This window comes from Callorhinus ursinus, unplaced genomic scaffold (assembly GCF_003265705.2).
Source record: "Callorhinus ursinus isolate GAN/ISIS: 27379988/994484 unplaced genomic scaffold, GSC_fseal_2.0 scaffold64, whole genome shotgun sequence".
In the NCBI taxonomy this organism is placed as follows: Eukaryota; Metazoa; Chordata; class Mammalia; order Carnivora; family Otariidae; genus Callorhinus; species Callorhinus ursinus.
The window spans coordinates 920,289-940,452 of NW_027397126.1; the positions used below are offsets into that span (position 1 = coordinate 920,289).

At 40.8% G+C, this 20,164-nt stretch overlaps 1 protein-coding gene across 1 annotated transcript in view; it reads left to right on the forward strand.

The window, feature by feature from the left end:
- Positions 1 to 20,164, forward strand: part of LOC112815509 (transmembrane 9 superfamily member 2-like) — a 78,644-nt gene that overhangs the window by 18,319 nt on the left and 40,161 nt on the right. The window contains 2 exon segments of the mRNA XM_073885663.1: positions 8,468 to 8,595; positions 13,201 to 13,312. Coding sequence (XP_073741764.1) covers positions 8,468 to 8,595; positions 13,201 to 13,312 — 240 coding nt within the window.

The window sequence follows — 20,164 nt, forward strand, 5'->3', positions numbered from 1 at the left end:
ATGTCTGTCTAGCACCCTCTACTGGCAGCACTTCATTCAATGCCTCCTTGAAAAGGAAAACAATTTTTTAAAAAGATTTTATTTATTTATTTGAGAGAGAGAGAAAGAGCGAGCACAAGCAGGGGGTGGGGCGGCAGAGGGAGAGGGAGAAGCAGACTCCCTGCTGAGCAGGGAGCCCGATGCGGGCGGGGCTTGATCCCAGGACCCTGGGATCATGACCTGAGCCACCCAGGCACCTGCAAAGGAAAAAAATTTCGAAGGGCCTAGATAATTTTCATTGAGGCCAAAAGGAATGAATTTGGAGATGAGAGGCAAGAAGTCAATGACTGGCACGCTTTATACGCATGTACTGATGAATGCTGTGATGAAGGAGCCCTCTGCATAGCTTCAGAAATCTCTGTGCAGCTCTCTTCTTTCTGGTATTCTGCCCTGTACCATCTAGCCCCTGGACTGTGAACTTTGTCTCCTCAATTCCGGGAGACTGAAGGGCTCTGCTTGGGTACTCTTTCCTTGCACCACAGCCTGGAAATTCTCCCTGGGAAGTAAGCTTGAAGCAATAACGGGGCTCAGCTTATTTGTTGCCTTTCTCTTAGTGATCAGTCTCTCTTTTTTTAAAGATTTATTTATTCATTTGAGAGAGAGAGGCAGAGAGGAGGGGCAAAGGGAGAGGGGGAGAGAATCCCAAGCAGATTCCCCACTGAGTGCAGAGCCCAACATGGGGCTTGATCCCAGGACCCCGAGATCATGACCTGAGCCGAAACCAAGCGTCAGTTGCTCAACCAACTGAGCCACCCAGGTGTCCCAGTGAACAGTCTCTTAATGTTCTTTGTTGTCTGAGGTCTAAAAAATGTTGTCTTCCTATATTTTACCCATTTTTTTTTAGTTGTTTAAAGTGAAAGGGTAAATCTGGTCTTGCATTATTCTATCATGTCGGGAAGAGGAGGTCCAACTCCCTTGCTTTCTTTTTGCCTACCTTCCCTCAGTGTAAGTTTGCCCAGCCCTTCTTACCTTTTCAGAACCTCTTTGTTTTAGATGTGTCTCTTGTATACAACATGTTGTTGAGTTTTGCCTTGTGGTATCTTCTGAAAGCCCTTTTCCTCTTAACAGGTAAGTCAAGCCCATTTACATTTACTGATAGACATTTGGTCTCACTTCCGTTATATTATTTTATGCTTTGTTTATTATTTTTATAGTCCACATTTTATTCTAAAACTCATATTTTCCAATATTTTAACATTTATGAAATCAGGATGTATCCCTTTCAGTTGATGGCTTGTTAAAGTTTAATTGGCAATGTTTTTTCCTAACAGCACATAAAATAATGTTTTTTTAAAAAGATTTATTTATTTATTTGAGAGAGAGAGAAAGCCGGGGTGGGGAGGGGAGGGAGGGGCAGAGGGAGAGAGATCTCCAAGCAGACTCTACTCTTTTTTTTTTTTTAAGATTTTATTTATTTATTTGACAGAGAGAGACACAGCGAGAGAGGGAACACAAGCAGGGGGAGTGGGAGAGGGAGGAGCAGACTTCCCGCGGAGCAGGGAGCCCGATGCGGGGCTCAATCCCAGGATCCTGGGATCATGACCTGAGCCAAAGGCAGATGCCTAACGACTGAGCCACCCAGGCGCCCCAAGTGGACTCTACTGTGAGCATGGAGCCCAACACGGGGCTCAATCCCACAACCCTGAGACCACGACTCAAGCCGAAACCAAGAGTCAGATGCTTAACTGACTGTGCCTACTAAAAGAATGTTTTATAATTGGTGGCATTTTAGATTCCATGAAATGGAATTATTAGTCACCTCTTTCTATAAAGGGTCTCATACAGTTTCATGATTATGTGTCTAGTTATAGACTTTTGTTTTGCTTTGTTTTAATCTTCTTTGTATTTTTTTTAGTTTCCTGGATTGGTGCCTCTTATCAGTTCTGGAATTCTCAGCCACTGTCAGATACTTTCTTCTTTCCTTTTCAGACTCCAATTAAAGCTGTGTTAAATGTTTTTATTTTCTCCTCCATGCTCTTAACCTCCCTTCTGTATTTTCCATTTTTTTTCCTGTGCTGCGTTCTGGCATATCTTCTAGTCTAAAATTTTCTTCTTTATTTGTTTCTTCTCTTACAAACATTGGCATTGAGGGCACGTGTTGTGATGAGCACCAGGTGTTGTATGTAAGTGGTGAATCACTAGATTCTGCTCCTGAAACCAATATTGCACTGTGTTAACTAACTAGAATTTAAATAAAAACTTGAAAGAAAAAATGTGTTATTACAGTAACATTTATATCAAACATATTGAAATTTTGTTCTCACATTTTCAAGCCCTTTGCCTTGGCATCTGATAATCAATTTTTTTTTAATTTTTTATTGTTATGTTAATCACCATATATTACATCATTAGTTTTTGGTGCAGTGTTCCATGATTCATTGTTTGTTCATAACACCCAGTGCTCCATGCAGAACGTGCCCTCCTCAATACCCATCACCAGGCTAACCCATCCCCCTACCCCCTCCCCTCTAGAACCCTCAGTTTGTTTTTCAGAGTCCATCATCTCTCATGGTTCGTCTCCCCCTCTGACATACTCCCCTTTTCTTCCTCTCCTGTTATCTTCTTCTTTTCCTTTTTTCTTAAAATATGTTGCGTTATTTGTTTCAGAAGTACAGATCTGTGATTCAACAGTCTTGCACAATTCACAGCGCTCACCGTAGCACATACCCTCCCCAATGTCTATCACCCAGCCACCCCATCCCTCCCACCCCCAACCACTCCAGTAAAACTCAGTTTGTTTCCTGAGATTAAGAATTCCTCATCTGGGGGCACCTGGGTGGCTCAGTCGGTTAAGCGACTGCCTTCGGCTCAGATCATGATCCTGGAGTCCCGGGATCGAGTCCCACATCGGGCTCCCTGCTCAGCAGGGAGTCTGCTTCTCCCTCTGACCATCTTCCCTCTCCTGCTTTCTATCTCTCATTCTCTCTCTCTCTCTAATAAATAAATAAAATCTTTAAAAAAAAAAAGAATTCCTCATCTGATAATCAATTTATAAGTTATTTCATCCATAAACTTCAAAAGTCCTGAAAAAAACCCCATAGGCATTGAATTTTTAATTTCAGTAATTAGCTTTCTCATTTCTGCAAGTTTTATTTTGTTCTTTTACAAATTTGCTAAGTCATTATTTTATACTTTTCTATTTCGTGCACATACTGTCATGCTTGTATTTTACTTTAAGTATAGTAAATGTAGTTAAAATTTTACTTTTTATTTTTTTAAAGATTTTATTTAATTATTTGACAGAGAGAGACACAGCAAGAGAGGGAACACAAGCAGGGGGAGTGGGAGAGGGAGAAGCAGGCTCCCTGCCAAGAAGGGACCCTGATGTGGGGCTCGATCCCAGGACTCTGGGATCATGACCTGAGCCCAAGGCCGACGCCTAACGACTGAGCCACCCAGGCGCCCTATGTAGTTAATTTTAAATCTGCTTCTGATGGGGCACCTGGGTGACTCAGTCAGTTAGGTGTCTGACTCGATTTCAGCTCAGGTCGTGGTCTCAGGGTCATGAGATCGAGCCCCATGTTGGGCTCTGCACTGGACGTGGAGCCTGCTTAAGATTCTCCCTCTCCCTCTGCCCCTCAACCCTGCTCTCGCTTTCTCTCAATCTCTAAAAAAAATTGTTTGTGGAGTTTCTTTGAGTCCTAGGATCAAAGTAGTTTCCTCCAGAGAAGATTTTCATTTACTTCTGCAAACATCTTTGGGAAATACCAGTCTGGGACCACCTTAGAGCAAATTCACAACTTGAATTTCCTAGGGCCACTTAGGTGATGGGAATCCACACTGCAAATCTATGTTAGGGCTGGCCCGTGGCCACAACTGTTCCAGGACAGTTCCCTCACTCCCCTTTTCTGTTTACCATCAAGGCCATCTTCCTTATAGTCCATGGGGGTCTTGTATGGAGAAGGCTTTCTTCTGGCTCATCTTTACCCTGAGGGTATTGGTTTTGTGAGGGGTCAGTGGTCTCAGCTTAATGTGCAGAGGGTCTCATGTTAGCCTTCTCACCTGGGAGGGCCCTCCTTGAGGTCTCTCCTCCCTATCCCATGAGGCTACCCAAACCTAAGTTCAAGTTTGCCCAGATCAGCAGGTGTCCTCAGGACAATAGCGGCATCAGTGCTCCCTCACCCAGCTTACCTCTCTGGCTTCCTGCTTTCCCTTAGATTTGGCATGGCAATTCCTTACTTTCTTGTCAGCTCACGTTTTGTTTTTGTTTTTAATTTAAGACTTTATTTTTTAGAGCAGGATTAGGTTCACAGCAAAATTAAGAGGAAATGTACAGAGAGTTCTCATATACCCCCAACCCCCATATATACATAGCCTCCTCCATTATCAACCTCCCCTGCCAGAGAGTATATTTTATTTTATTTTTTAAAAAAATTTTTAAGATTTTATTTATTTGAGAGAGAAAGCACAAGCTGGGGGAGGAGCAGAGGGAGAGGGACAAGTGGACTCTGTGCTGAGCACAGAGCCCAGTGTTGGGCCTGATCTCATGACCCTGAGATCATGATCTGAGCTGAAACCAAGAGTCAGACACTTAACTGACTGAATCACCCAGGAGCCCCTAAAAAGATTTTATTTTATTATTTTATTTTTTTATTAACATACAACGTATTATTTGTTTCAGAGGTACAGGTCTGTGATTCGTCTGTCTTACACAATTCACAGCGCTCACCATAGCACATACCCTCCCCAGTGTCCATCCCCCAGCCCCCCCATCCCTCCCACCCCCCTCCACTCCAGCAGCCCTCAGTTTGTTTCCTGAGATTAAGAGTTTCTCATGGTTTGTCTCCCTCTCTGGTTTCATCTTGTTTCATTTTTTCCTCCCTTCCCCTATGATCCTCTGTCTTGTTTCTCAAATTCCTCATATCAGTGAGATCATATGACTTGCCTTTCTCTGATTGACTTATTTTGCTTAGCATAATACCCTCTAGTTCCATTCACATTGTTGCAAATGGCAAGATTTCATTTTTTGATGGCTGCATAATATTCCATTATATATATGTCCCACATCTTCTTTATCCATTCATCTGTTGATGGACATCTTGGCTCTTTCCATAGTTTGGCTATTGTGGGCATTGCTGCTATAAACATTGGGGTGCACATGCCCCTTCGGATCACTACATTTGTATCTTTGGGGTAAATACCCAGTAGTGCAGTTGCTGGGTCATAGTGTAGCTCTATTTTCAACTTTCTGAGGAACCTCCATACTGTTTGCCAGAGTGCCTGCACCAGCTTGCATTCCTACCAACAGTGTAGGAGGGTTCCCCTTTCTCTGCATCCTCGCCAACATCTGTTGTTTCCTGACTTGTTAATTTTAGTCATTCTGACTGGTGTGAGGTGGTATCTCATTGTGGTTTTGATTTGTATTTCCCTGATGCCAAGTGATGTGGAGTATATTTTTCATGTCTGTTGGCCATTTGTATGTCTTCTTTGCAGAAATGTCTGTTCATGTCTTCTGCCCATTTCTTAACTGGATTCTTTGTGTTTTGGGTGTTGAGTTTGATAAGTTCTTTATAGATTTTGGAGTCCATAGTCTCTCATGGTTCGTCTCCCCCTTCGATTCCCCCCCCTTCATTTTTCCCTTCCTACTATCTTCTTTTTTTTTTATTAACATATAATGTATTATTTGTTTCAGGGTTACAGGTCTGTGATTCATCAGTCTTACACAATTCACAGCACTCACCACAGTACATACCCTCCCCAGTGTCCATCACCCCATCCCTCCACCCCCCTCGCCTCCAGCAACCCTCAGTTTGTTTTCTGAGATTGAGTCTCTTGTAGTTTGTCTCCCTCTCTGGTTTCGTCTTGTTTTATTTTTCCCTCCCTTCCCCTATGATCCTCTGTCTTGTTTCTCAAATTCCTCATATCAGTGAGATCATATGATACTTGTCTTTCTCTGATTGACTTATTTAGCTTAGCATAATACCCTCTAGTTCCATAAAAAGATTTTATTTTTAAGTAATCTCTGCACCCAACCTAGGGCTTGAACTTACAACGCCGAGATCAAGATTTGCATGCTTTACCAACTGAGCCAGCCAGGCACTCCAGAGTGGTACATTTTATACAATTGATGAACCTACATTGACACCCAGTGCCTGTAGTTTACATTAGGGTTTACTTTTGGTGTTGTACATTCTATGTTCATGTTGCTTTTATGAAGATATTTGTTATGTTATATTTACCATTTGTAGTTTTCAGCAGGAGATTTAGCCCAAATAGGATTGGAATTGGAGATCTAGTTGAAGATTTAAAGCATGATTTTGACATCTAGTAGGAAGGAAACTAACATTTAATGATTTCCTTATTCTGTGCCAGGTGCTGTGCTAGTTCTTTCCCTATAATTTCTCACTTAATCCACTTAACAATTTTATGAAGTAAGTGATGGTATCCCCATTTTAAGAAAACTGAGGCCAAGAAAGACTGACATACAAAAGATTATATGTGGCAAAATCTGAGTTTCATCCCAATGTTTTTTGATCCAGATTCTGTTCTCTCTGTAATATACGAAACTACCTCTTGTATTATTTGAGCCCCTGTAGGATATTAGCTCTTAGGGCATAGTTAAGAAGTGCCTGGCACATAATAGATGTTCAAAAATATTTGCTGAATGAATGAAGGAAGGAAGCAAAGTTCCTAGCCTTGTGATCTACTGGGGAACACAATTGACTAGGGGATGTAAACACGGAAATACGCTGACTACAATTCGATGTGGTCATTGGGTGACTGGCATATGAGCTGAGTGCTATGAGAGCACAGAATAAAGAATTCTTTGTAGTCATTTAGCTGGTTACAAGCAGGGGCTATGGTGGCAGATGAGTCTGGAGAGACAAGCAGGATCCAGATCCTTAAGGGCCTTGTTACCACTTTACCTCTCATATTGGGTACTTTATGCCCAAGACTGGTTGAGATGCTTTTCGTGGGTTGATTCAATTCTCACAGCACCCATGAAGATAGGTACTCTTATGATCTCTACATTTTAGGTGTGGAAACTGAGAAACAGAGAGGCTAAGCAACTGGTCACACAGGCTAATCCATGCCGTACCTGAGCTTTCAACCTGGGCAGTTTGACTGTGGAGACCACATCCTTAACCACAATGCGGGGATGCTTCTATTAGTACATACCATGGACATCCAATACCAATACATGGTATACTCCATAGTAGGACATGCAAATCTAGCTGCATTTTATTTCTCTATGTGGTTACACCATATTTCATTTAACTGTGTTCATAGACAGTCTTGGTGGTTTCTCGTCCTTTGCAATTATGGACAGCACTGCAGCGAGTAGTACGTACTTTCCAGCCCAAGCTTACTGTGCTGTTCCCCCATAGGATCACTCTTACCCTCTTCTCCATTATCATTGTGCTAAAGGATCTCTAAAATTCCTTCAGGGCATCACCCTCAATTCTGAGATTTGCAGAGCCATAATTCTTAATCTAGGCATACTGCATGTTGTAGATTACTCAATATGGTAATTGACAAGGTTCATTTGGATTCATTTTCTGAAGATTGAAGGGCCTGGGTGATGTAATAGCTAATATTTATTGAAGGCTTCCTATGCCAAGCACTGCACTGAATACTTTACGTACATTATTCTATTTAATCCTCAACCATTCTATGAGCAATCCTATTATAGTTCCCATTTTTTTTTAGTTAGATATTTTTATAAGTAATCTCTACACCCAACGTGGGGCTTAAACTCATGACCCCGAGAACAGGAGTCACATCCTGTACCAACTGGGCCCCTGTTGTTCCCATTTTTAAAAAGAGGAAACTGAGGCTCAAAGAGGTTAAATGACTTGTCTGTGGTCATATAGCTAAATGCTGTCGATTTCAAAGCTCATATTGCAAAGCCCTTTGTTTGCTAGGGCTAGCTAAAAATTCACTACAAAATGGGTAGCTTAAAACAACAGAAGTTTGGGGCGCTTGAGTGGCTCAGTTTGTTAAGCGTCTGCCTTTGGCTCAGGTCATGATCTCAGGGTCCTGGGATTGAGCCCCGCGTCGGGCTCCCTGCTCATTGGGAGTCTGCTTGAGATTCTCTCTCTCCTTCTGCCCCTCCCCCCTTCATGCTCACTCTCTCTGTCTCTGAAATAAATAAATAAATCTTAAAAAAACCAACAGAAATTTATTGTCTCATAGTTCTGGAGGCTAGAAGTCCAAGTTCAAGGTGTAGGCAATGTTGGTTCCTTCTGAGGGTTCTGAGGGAGAATTGGTGGTTGCCAGAGGGGAGGGTGATGGGGGATGGGCAAAACAGGTGAAGGGGATTAAGAAGTACAAACTACTAGCTATAAAATAAGTTATGAAGATGAAAAGCATAGGGAATATAGCCAATAATATAGTGGATCCCATTTTTATTCCATGGCCAGATTTTATATTTTTTAGTTTCTGGGAAAAGTTCAAACTTCTTTAAAATTTCCTTGTCTTTTTGTAGCCTGAATTCAACAAAAGTAATACTTTCTACTTCTTCAACCACATTGATATTATTATTACATATCACAGGGAAAGTGAAAGAAATTGGGATATTGCAAGATTGGTTGCTGCTAGACTTGACCCCCAAAGGTAATTATAGAATATCTTTTTAATTAGTTCCTTTAATTTAAAAATTAATTCAGAATGTAGATGTTCTCAACTAGAATTTTCATTTTTAGGATACACATGTGATGTAACCTTAGACATACAGTTTGAAAAATTAAACAGGCAATTTATTCCTTTCTACCTATAGTTAGAGTTGAATACCATGTAATGTGAGGAAGAATTGACAGATGTGGAGGGAAATAGACTTATTGAGGGCATCCTAACTCTCTTCTTTACTTGCTGCCATATGACAAAGAGCTTAGATTTAGATTTGTGTTTCTTCAGAGGACAGGTCTATTACTGGAGTCTATTAGGCAGGTATCAGCTGAATATAAGGAAGAACCTACTAACAATTAGAGTTCTCTAACAAATAAGCAATCTCAAGAATTAGCAGGTGCTTTATCCCTGTACATTTATAGAAAGAGCCTGGATGACCTAGCTGTAAATTAGAACTCTTCAATTAAGATAGAGAGGAGAGTATAGCACACAGTGTATAAAATCATAGTCCATTATGGGCAAAATGTTATAAAACCTGAAATACTAAGATGGAGGAAAGAAGTTATCCCTTGAAACCTACTTGCGTATATTAAAGGAGGCCCATGTGGTATAGTTTTCTGAATACAGAACAAGGAATTAGGAAATTTGGATTTTAGTCTCATCTCTCCTGGTTTCATTTTGCAAGTCAGCCCTAAGTTTGTAGAAATGGATCAGACTTCATTGTTTTTAAGGCTACTGCCCCATTTGACTTCTGCCAAGGTTCCATCTGGCACAGAGCTTATTCCCAAAGGGAAAGAAGAGTTAGAGACTGTATTGTGCCAAGCTTTTGACCATTGGGTAGGTTAACTTGATCTGTCATAGGCTTAATTTCCTCATCTGTGAGAGGAGAGGACTGAATTAGGAGTTTTTAATATGGTCCCTGATATATCAAACTCTGGACATTTGTATTGATGTATATTTTTCTGGGTAAAAGGGCCTATAGATTTCATTAAACAGACCCCAAGTGGTGAGGAACACTGGTATTTTCCAACTCTGGTTTATCTTAGTAAAAGGATATTCTTTTAAAATTAATGTCTATGTTAAAAATTTTGAGGACTATTTATCTTTGCAAGGTGTTGCAAGTAGGAAATAAAAGAAGGCTTAAAGGGATCAGAGCATATTTGTGAACAACAGGAAATAAACATAGCTACCAAGAGAGGCCAGGAAATACTAATCATTGTCAAGGGCAATCACCTATGCTTTTTGGTGTATGTCACTTCTGATATCTGGCAACAGAATGTTAGGAGGATGGACTGTGAGGTCTAACTCCGGATGGCTGCTCATATTCGAAGTCATTAGGTAGTAAACATACAGAGTATGATCGTCCAGGCAGCTAGTCCCATCAGCTATATGAAAATCAAACTTAATGCTTTACAGTTATATCTCATATTGTCAGACTCAGAGTAAAAAAGCCAAGAAAGTAATTTTTTAGACTTATATTCTACACTGCACATAGCAACAGTTTATGTATGCATGCAATAAAACTTTAATCATTATAAAGGTCATTTATGTGGGCCCCTTGAGAACAAGGACTGTGCTATAAATCATTTTTTTAGAATTAGGCAGTCTGCTCAAGGTCATAAGAAGTGAGTTAGGCCTAATGGTATTCTAGGCCTACAATCTTGTGTTTTCTATTAGGGACTGTACCCAGCTAATTTCCCTGATGGTTACCATAGTTGATCATTTCTTTTTCCTATAATTACTTGCTTCATTTGGCTTTTGGCTTACCATACTTTACTGATTTTCTCCTGTCCCACTGGTTGCAGTATTCTCATTTCTCCAACGTCTTCATATTGGAGCGCCCAAGGACTGAGTCTTTGAACTTTTTTTTTCTTTATATATACTTACACATTGGTAATCTTATCCTGTCTCATGGCATTGGATCCTACAATGACCCTTAGATCTGTAAACTTGTATATCTAGCTGTCTACTTGACATGACTACATGGATGTCTAGTAGGCATTTGAAATTTTTTTTAAAAAGATTTTATTTATTTGAGAGAGAGAGAGTGCACAAATGGTGGGAGGAGGGGCAGAAGGAGAGGGAGAAGTGGGCTCTCCGCCCAGGGCTGGGTCCTAAGACCCTGAGATCATGACCTGAGCCAAAGTCAGACGCTTAATCCACTGAGCCACCCAGGTGCCTTGGCATTTGAAATTTAACGTGACCAAACATGAACTTGAAATCTTTCCTCCAACCTGTTTTTCCTGTTGTCTCCTCTATCTCAGCAAATGGCAACTACATCCTTCCAGTTGCTCAGGCCCCCAAACTATGGCAGCACCCTTGACGACTCTTTATCATTTTTCACTCATACCCTGTAACTATTCCAATCCTTTGGCAGACCATGGGACTCTGTTTTTAAAATATATTCAGGATCCACCCCTTTTCATCACCTCCACCGCTATCATCTGGTCCAGGACATCATGACATCTCACCTACCTGATGGCAACACCCTTGCCAGTCTCCCGGTGCTATCCTTGTTTCTCGGCGGTCTGTTCTCAATACAGCGTGCAGAGCATTCCTTTTGAAATGTCAGCTCATGTCAATCCTCTGCTCAGAATCTTCCAGTGACTTCCCATCTCACCTGGAGTAAAGGCCCAAATTTTGAAAATGGCTTAGAAGGCCTTATGCAACCCATATGTAAGGCCGGTGGTTTAAAATAAGCCTTTTACATTGATTGGAGATCTTAATACACCTTTTGCTGCATGATCTCTCTCATATGAAATTGAGGTATTTCCTGGGCTGGATTCAAGGGCCATACTTAAACAGTAAATCTTGATATGCATTATCATTTGGTAATGTAATGTTTTTCCTGTAGATGTTAAGTTTTTATTGGTAGCCTTAACAGTGATCATTTAATTCATAGTTGTTTTATTTTTTATTTTTAAAATTTTTTTAAAGTAGGCTCCGCACCTAGTGTGGAGCCCAACACGGGGCTTGAACTCATGACCCTGAGATCAAGACCTGAGCCGAGATTAAGAGTCAGATATTTAATTGACTGAGCCACCCAGGCGCCCCAATTCATAGGTGTTTTAAAATATATTTTGGCTTTAAATAGAATTCACGCTACAAACACTTAGTAAGGGCATATCATATGCCAGACACTAGGGTTACAAAAATGAATAGGAAGAGGGGCACGTCAATAACCCCCTGCAATTGTGAGTGAATGTTTTAATTGTGTATATACATATAGAAATAACCATCCCATAAGGATTGCATATTGTCCTTTACACAGAAGCCAAGGGATAATTTGTATGTTGAGTAAATAATTCAAAAGGGAAACACCACTGTTTCTCCTTCGATTTTTCTCTCTCCCTTTTATTCCTTTTATTTTTCAAGAAATATTACAGTCTCTTTATTCCTGACCAGGCACTTGTTAGCTTCATCAGTCCTTAAGTTTAGTTTCACACTTCTTTAGTTTTTGCTTTCCATCTTCTATTTTTTATAATCATCTTTTTCAAATACAGAAGGTTTGCATAGATTGTCCTCACTACCTTTCATCACTAAGCATGGCATTTTACACACAGTAGGCCCTCAGATCTCTGGCTGCTTATAAATATGATTTCAAAAACCTATTTGGTTTTCTAAGCCTACAGCTAAGAATACAAGACAGGTTGTTTAATATATTGGAGAGGGATGAGATGAAAGATGAGAAGTAAAGCCATTTGCTAATAGAAGGACTTTAAAAAATCTATCCACAGCCAAAGAGAAGGTCCTTTTTTTTTTTTTTTTGAGACTTTATTTTTAAGTAATCTCCACACCCAACGTGGGGCTTGAGCTTACAACTCCGAGATCAAGAGTTGCACGCTCTACTGACTGAGCCAGCCAGGCTCAGGAGAAGAACCATGAGAAGGTTCTTAGGGGGATATATTTTCCCCTGCTGTCCAAAAGTAGAGTGTTCCTATGAAAGCTTTTGGAAGCCGAAATGCCAAAGCAAAGAAGCAATTGCCATTAACTTATATGGAAAAATTTGTGAGCGTTCCCAGACCCTCCAAATCGCCTCTCTTAGGCTTTTCTGATACCTTAAGACACATCTTGCTAATGGATGCACAGAATAAACCGAGATAAAGCACAGATGCTCACAGACCTAGTTCAAAGCATTGGTGGCTTGATGTCAAAATGCTGTGTGGTTCCCAGGGAAGGGGCTGGGTGGCACCACGCTCACTGCTTTTATTATGGCTCCCTGCAAAAGTGATGCTGAATCCTTTTTTTGATTTTTCATAAAAGTGAAAATCCTCTTTGCATTTCTTTCAGTTAGTTCGTGAAAACAGGCACTAATGTAGGTCTTTCGTTAAAGTGAAGTGGCATAAAGTGAGCTTCGGAAAAGCGGGGCTACCTGTATTGCATTTTTGGCAGTATGTTGACTCTCATTTGAGTGTTGGGGACATTTAGAAACAAAAGTATTTTGAGTTGTAAAGAGTTTTAAATATGAAATATAACAAAAGACGTATTTTTTCAGTCTGCTATTGTTACATGCCCGAATAGCCGTGAATCGGGAATCTACAGTGGCAGTTTGGTATAAAAATTCCTTTCCCTTACTCCCTGCCCTTTTCTTAGCTATAAGCATTCAGATGAAAACCACCTAACTTGTAATGGACCCTCTATGGAAATTCCTGGAGAACATACAGATAAGTTGAGTGTCACCTACACTTACTCTGTGAGATTTGAAGTAAGTATTCCATGCCATCATCTTTTGTTCCAAATCAAGTATATAAATACCATATACTTCCTTAATAGTTAAGCCTTAATTTTCATCATCCAAGTTTTATAACACAGCTAAGAGCCCAGGAAGGTAGGTTAAGTTCTTTATATTAAAACCAGTCAGAGGACAATCGTGAAAGGAATTCTGTATTAAATCTCCCACATTTCAGGTACTGTATCAGATAACTTACTTTTTCTTATTTTACGTGGAGGTTTAAAAGAAGTATGTGGGAAACCAGAGAGGTGTCACCTGCGGTTGGCAGGCTGGCAGGCTGCTCAAGTGGGACCTTAAAGGAAGAGTATGTTGTGGAAGAGACAGAGTATCATGTACTGAAAAGAGCATCCTTTTTTTTTTTTTTTTAAGATTTTATTTATTTGAGAAAGAGAAAGGGGGAGCGGGGGCAGAGGGAGAGAGAGAGGCTCAATCCCATGACCCTGAGATCATGACCTGAGCCACAATCAAGATGCTTAACTGATTGAGCCACCCAAGCACCCCAAATAGAAATTCTTTATTGGGCTCGGACTGACCTGTGGTTCAAACTGAGGCTTGGCCACTTACTAGCGGTGTGAGCTTAGGTAAGTCATGTGATCTCAGGCTCAATTTTTTTTCCTCACGTCATTTCATCCACATTTTCAGAATATGTAAAGACCTTAGCATGACACAGAGTAGGTCCCCAACATATGGCATTCATTATTGTTTCTACATCTGTCATTTTTCTTTTGTAAGTAGCTGTTTTTATGAAGTGGTATGTATTTTGGGAAGCTAGATAGATATACAGACTGACTATTAACATTCTGGTGAATAATCTGTCAGCTCTCTGATGCCCATGTTTCCCAGAGGTTTTTCTGGAAACTCGTTACTTCATATTTTATTTATTTTTGCTTTGTATTTTCAAAAGTGTTATGTGAAAAAGGGATTCTATGACAAGGTTATGGTAAGTTGAACAATGTTAAACTAATGGTAATAATGGTAAGTTGAACAATGTTAAAACAATGGCATCAAGAGTACTCATTATGTTAAAAAGCACTGTGAATATTCAGAAGATTATTATGATACATGGTATTTCATAGACCATGGCAGAACTCATGGGGTTATAATGTTCTGTAGAATATACAAGGGAAACACTGCATGTGGTACCAAAAAATATGCAACTTTGTACAAATGAGGTATTATATGTGCTATTTTCACTCCATGTGTATGTCATGGACATCTTTCCATGTCAATAAATATAGAGTCACATCCTTCTTTTTATTTACTGCCTAATACGTTTATTTTTTAAATTTTTAAAGAAGATTTTATTTATTTGAGAGAGAGAGTGAACGAAAAAGCACGAGCAGAGGGAGAGGAAGGAGCAGGCTCCCTGCTGAGCAGGGAGCCCAATGTGGGGCTTCCCTGGGATCATGACCTGAGCTGAAGGCAGACACTTAACGACTGAGCCACTTAGGTGCCCCAAGAATTTTTTTTTAAGATTTCATTTTTATTTCAGAGAGGGGTGGGGTGGGAAGGGGCAGAGGGAGAGGGAGAAAGAGTTTCAAGCAGACTCTGTGCTGAGCGCAGAGCCCCACGTGGGGCTTGCTCCCACGACCCTGAAATCATGACCTGAGCCGAAATCAAGAGTTGGACACTTAACCCACTGTGCTACCTAGACGCCCCTACTACACATAATGTGTAGGCCATAGTTGATTTGCTTAGTGTACTTTTGGAAAGAATGACCCAAGTATCTAATTTTTAATTACTATAAATAATGCTTTAATGAACATTCTTACTTTTTTTCTTCTGTGATTATCTCCTAAAGTTAAATTACTAGCAGTAGGATTATTTAGGTAAAAGGGTGTACATATTTTGATAACACATTGCCAAATTCTTGTCCAGGCAAGTTGCTGGGGCTGAGGATCTGCTGTTTCCTCACACACTCAGCAGTACTAGGTTTTTGTCAATTTTTAAAAATCTTGCTTCAGAATTTTAATTCTGTGAGTATACCCAAGGAAGATTGATTCATACTAAGCAAACTCCTAAGGGTCCAATGTATAAACCAGAATACCAATTTATTAATTTACATGGAGAAATATAAATGCCCAGCAGACCACGCCATTCATGTTAGCTGGTTAGCACATCTGCCTGTTATAATGATATGTGAGAAAGTAAATATAACTAGAATAGAATAAATAGAAAGTTTCTCGGTGAGCATAGGACCCCAGAGCAAAGGGAAATGGGTATTAAAAGATGATATTCATGGCATTCTAGTGCTCTGCTTGCCCATGGACCAAATGTTTATATCCATGGGTTAGGGACTCAGCCCTGCACAGTATTAGAGGTGCTTCACCAAAAGATTAACTTTGGGGCTTTCCTTTTTTTTTTTTTTAAATTTTTTTAAAAGATTTTATGTATTTGTTTGACACAGAGAGACACAGCGAGAGAGGGAACACAAGCAGGGGGAGTGGGAGAGGGAGAAGCAGGCTTCCCGTGGAGCAGGGAGCCCGATGCGGGACTCGATCCCAGGACCCTGGGATCATGACCTGAGCCGAAGGCAGACTCTTAACGACTGCGCCACCCAGGCATCCCTGGGGCTTTCCTTTTATAGGGAAAACCTTTTATGACTATATAGATCTGTGCATTTCTCTTTTTAGTTTTTTTAAAGACTATATCTCATATTTTTGATTCTGCTTTGATCATCCTTGATTTCGTATAAAAGGCTTATTTCTTAAAGCTTTAGATGTGCTTTCTTGAGACCAAACCCTAATCACATTTGGGATTAGGTCTCAAATTTCTTCAAATATTTACAAATTGTGCTCAGTTTGTGTCATGTCTATAGGTGGCCTGACAGCCATTACAACATGATTTTTCCTAATCTCGTTCTGAAAGCAATTCCAGGTTGGGGATGCCTTGCTTTTGTCCCTATGTATCACTTATGTGGTACAGATACTGAAGCCCAGTGAGGTGAACTAATTTTCTCAGGGTCATAGCTGGCCGGGGATGGAGGTGATATTCAAACTCAGATCTGTCTGGCCCCCAGACTCATAGCTTTTCTACTCTACCCTTCTGGCTTTCTTTATTAAAGGTCTGTTATATTTTCTGTCCACAGAGTTACTGGGAAGAAAATGAGAACTGTTTATGTTAGAAATGTGTATGTGTATACTTTGGATCATCCAGCTAGAGGTCAGGATTACTTGATCCTACATCCTGCCGTTCACCCAAAGTACAGTTGGTAAAAACAGGCAATTTACTAGTCCAATAAGTATAGTCCAGTCAGCCGTCTGATCTCTGGATGAAATGCAGAAGTGTAATCTGGGGGAAGGAATGAAATACACCCTAAAGAAATTAAAATAACCTTTCCCCAGTGATTGAGAATATTATTCAGAGTCTAAGCTGCTATCAGAAGTTAATCAAAGAATTGAAGCCCTTCTACATATTTATCTCTTATTCATCAGCTGTTAAAAATCTAAATGTGGCCAGTGGTGGAGGGGCTCCTGGCTGGCTCAGTTGGTAGAGCAGGTGACTCTTAATCTCAGGGTTGTGAGTTCAAGCCCCATGTTGGGTGTGGAGCCTACTTCAAAATTTTTTTTTAAAAAATTAAATGTTGGAACTTTTATGTTTATAGTAAAAGCCAAGGGAGAACACCTCTAAATTGAAGTTCAGATTCATATCAGGAGTCTTAATTGGGGTTATGGCTCAACCCCTGTTTCTTAACAGGTCTCCATCCTGGAAACTCTTCAGGAGAGGGAATTATCTTCCTCTCCCGTTGAAGCTCATTTAGGGTGCTTAGAAGGCCCTTGGCTTTAAGAAGTGGCACAATGGAAAGAACCAGACGTGTCTGAGTTTGAATTCTGGCTCTGACATGTACTAACTGTGTGAACTTATTAGATAGGGTACTCTGTGCCTGTTTTTCCTAATCTGTAAAATGGGCATAAAATCATCACCTCTGGTGATTACTATCAGAGATACGTGAGCTAACATAAAACATTTAGCATGGGGCCTAGCCTGTAGTAGACACACAATGTTTCCTATTCCTTCTTGTGGATACAGGAGCACGTGATTCATAAGTGTCTCACACAACGGTAGCTCCTGCATGCAGAGAGCACACCAAGCCACAGTATTCTTGATCTGAACATCAGAACGTTGCTCTTGTAGGTGGGGGCGGGTGTCAGGAGGAGTGGTGTTGTATAGCTCTGGTGCTGTTCATTTTATTGTCTTTAGTTGAAAAATGCCATTTTTTTTAACCCCATGACAATGATACACATCAACATTTCCCAAAGTGCATTCCCTAGAACACTAGTCAAACAAGTTTGGAAAATGCTACTCTCTACTACTTCCTTTTTTAGCTTCACAAAGCACATTAGTAAAATATTTAAAAGTCTCCTAGGGTGCCTGGGTGTCTTGGTCAGTAAAGCATCTGTGTTTGGCTCAGGTCATGATCCCAGGGTCCTGGGATCAAGTCCCACATCAGGCTCCCTGCCCAATGGGGAGCCTGCTTCTTCCTCTCACTCTGCTCCTCCTGCCTGCTCATGCTTTCTCTCTTGCTCGCTCTTGCTCTCTCTCAAATAAATAAAATCCTTATAAAAAGAAGTCTCCTAATAAAGAAACATTTTGACTGAGTCTAACCCAGCATTTTACAGCTACACTTGGCTCTGGAGTACTCTTCTGGAGTATAATTTATGTTACATTGTGGATGTCACTTTGGGTATCCCAAGTGTACATGGTCGTTGCATCTTCGAGTAGCTCACAAAATCTTACTGAACCCATAACACATCTTGAACTTTCAGTGGACAAATAAGAAGCAAAGCTTCATACATTGGTAACTGTAATATAAAATAAACTGCATTATGGCTTATGAAGGATTTTGTCAACTCACTGGGTTGACATCATCATTTGTTGAAATGCTTCAGTGGTAATGACTGTTTGAAGTGGAAATTGAATTTGAATTTGAAAACCACTATTTTTCACCCTCCAGTTAACTAATCGATTCAGGTCAATGTTATCAGTGGATGTTAAAATTGGAGGTGAATGAGTATTGGGGAAACTGGTTACTCTCACAGTGGCAAAGTTCACCCCACAGATGACTTGCTAATTGCAAATGGGAAAATATAAAACTGAGTGAGTGGACAAGGAAGTAAGTGAACATGAGTTCATACCAGTATCTTGGACTTAATCCAGTACTGCAGTGTTCAGGCTAGCCCTCTCCCCTTGCTCACTGGTAACTTCTTTCTCTGACACTGAGAAACCCGGCCCTTATCGTCTACACTATGTTGACTTATTTGTTCAACCCTAGCATACATGTAATGTCAGCACTGATAACCTATACCCCTGTGAGAGACACATTTATTAACTAGAATGCCATGTTTGTATAGCACTTATTTTGGTAAAGAAATACCTTGTGTTCTTTTATCTTGTACCAAGTCTTTGAAATCCAGTGTATATGTTACACTTACAGCTCATCTCACTTAGGACCAGCCACATTTCAGGTGCTGAATCGCCCTTGGTGACTAGGGGCCGCCATCTTGGCAAAGATCTAACCCTCCACATTTCCTGGGAGTTTCCCCTTTGGTCCATGCTTCTGCATGTTTTCCCTCTTTTTGCTGCCTCTCACTCCCAGTACAGAAGATCCCACCCGGTCCTGTGACATGGATTGATTCCAGGCCCTTGGTTGGGTGAACCACACTGTCTTACCCTCACACAGACCGTGGAAGCCTTCCATGTACCTCTGGTACACACAGTCATTCTCGGGGTCAGTGGGGGAGGGGTCTGCACAATCCTGACACAGAGATGTAGCCAGGGGACATGGACAGGAAGCCAAACTTCATGCATATGTCAAGCCACTTACAGAAGTCAGTGCCATGCAGCAGCTGGGGCTCCTCAGCCACCTAGGTTGTGACCTCCCTCCTCCTGGCCTTCCTCTATCGCCTTAGACCTCCTTGTACCTCCTCTACAGCCACCTGCAAGCTGCCGTTTGGAAGCAGAGCCCATGGTCATTGGCTGAGATTGTGGGCCTGAGCCCCTGCTCAGGCAGCTACTAGCTACAGAAAGGTCCAGAGGCAATATAACTTTTAGTTAAAAAAAAATTGACTTTTTGGTTTTTTAGTTAAGCATCTTGGGCACTTTATGTTTTCAGAAAATGATTCATGTTCCCAAATGGGTATAGGTTGGGAGTTTATATAACAAATTTGTTCAGAAGTTATTGAAGGACGGGTCATAAAGATTAACATTGGAGTAAAGACCTTTCATTCATCCATTTATGTGACAAATATTTATCGAATGCCTATTATATGCCTGGCATGGGAATTTTTATAAAGTGCTTCCTTTAACTTCATTTCTCACAGTAGTCCTCTGAAAGCAGGTACTATTTTAAATCTCCATTTTATAGAAAATAAAACTGAGACTCATAGAGGGGAAGTCACTTGCCCAAAGGATTATAGTAAAGGATTATAAGCCAAGATTAGTCTGACTAGAGAGTCCAGGCTCTTAATGCAGCCTCTAAAATACACGGTGTGACTTTAAAATGGTGGGTGAATTGTCCAGGAAGGCTTTATAAGAGAGGGACCTTGAGCTGGGCTTCTAAGGATGCTGCATGTGATTTAGATGGAAGGAACAGAGGTGTGTGAGGCATTGTGGGGAGGCCAATGGACTGAGTTAAGGGATCCGGATTTTAGGAATTTGGCGAGGAGCTGGGGTAGGGCTTTCTGGGTAAGATTGTACATGGTATATGTGGAGAACAGCAAACAAACGTCCAACTGAAACAAAATTGTTTTCCTTCACTTATCCATTCATCAAAGGATATTAAATGCACTTTGTGTGCCAGGCGTTAGGTGCTAGGGTCTATAAAGG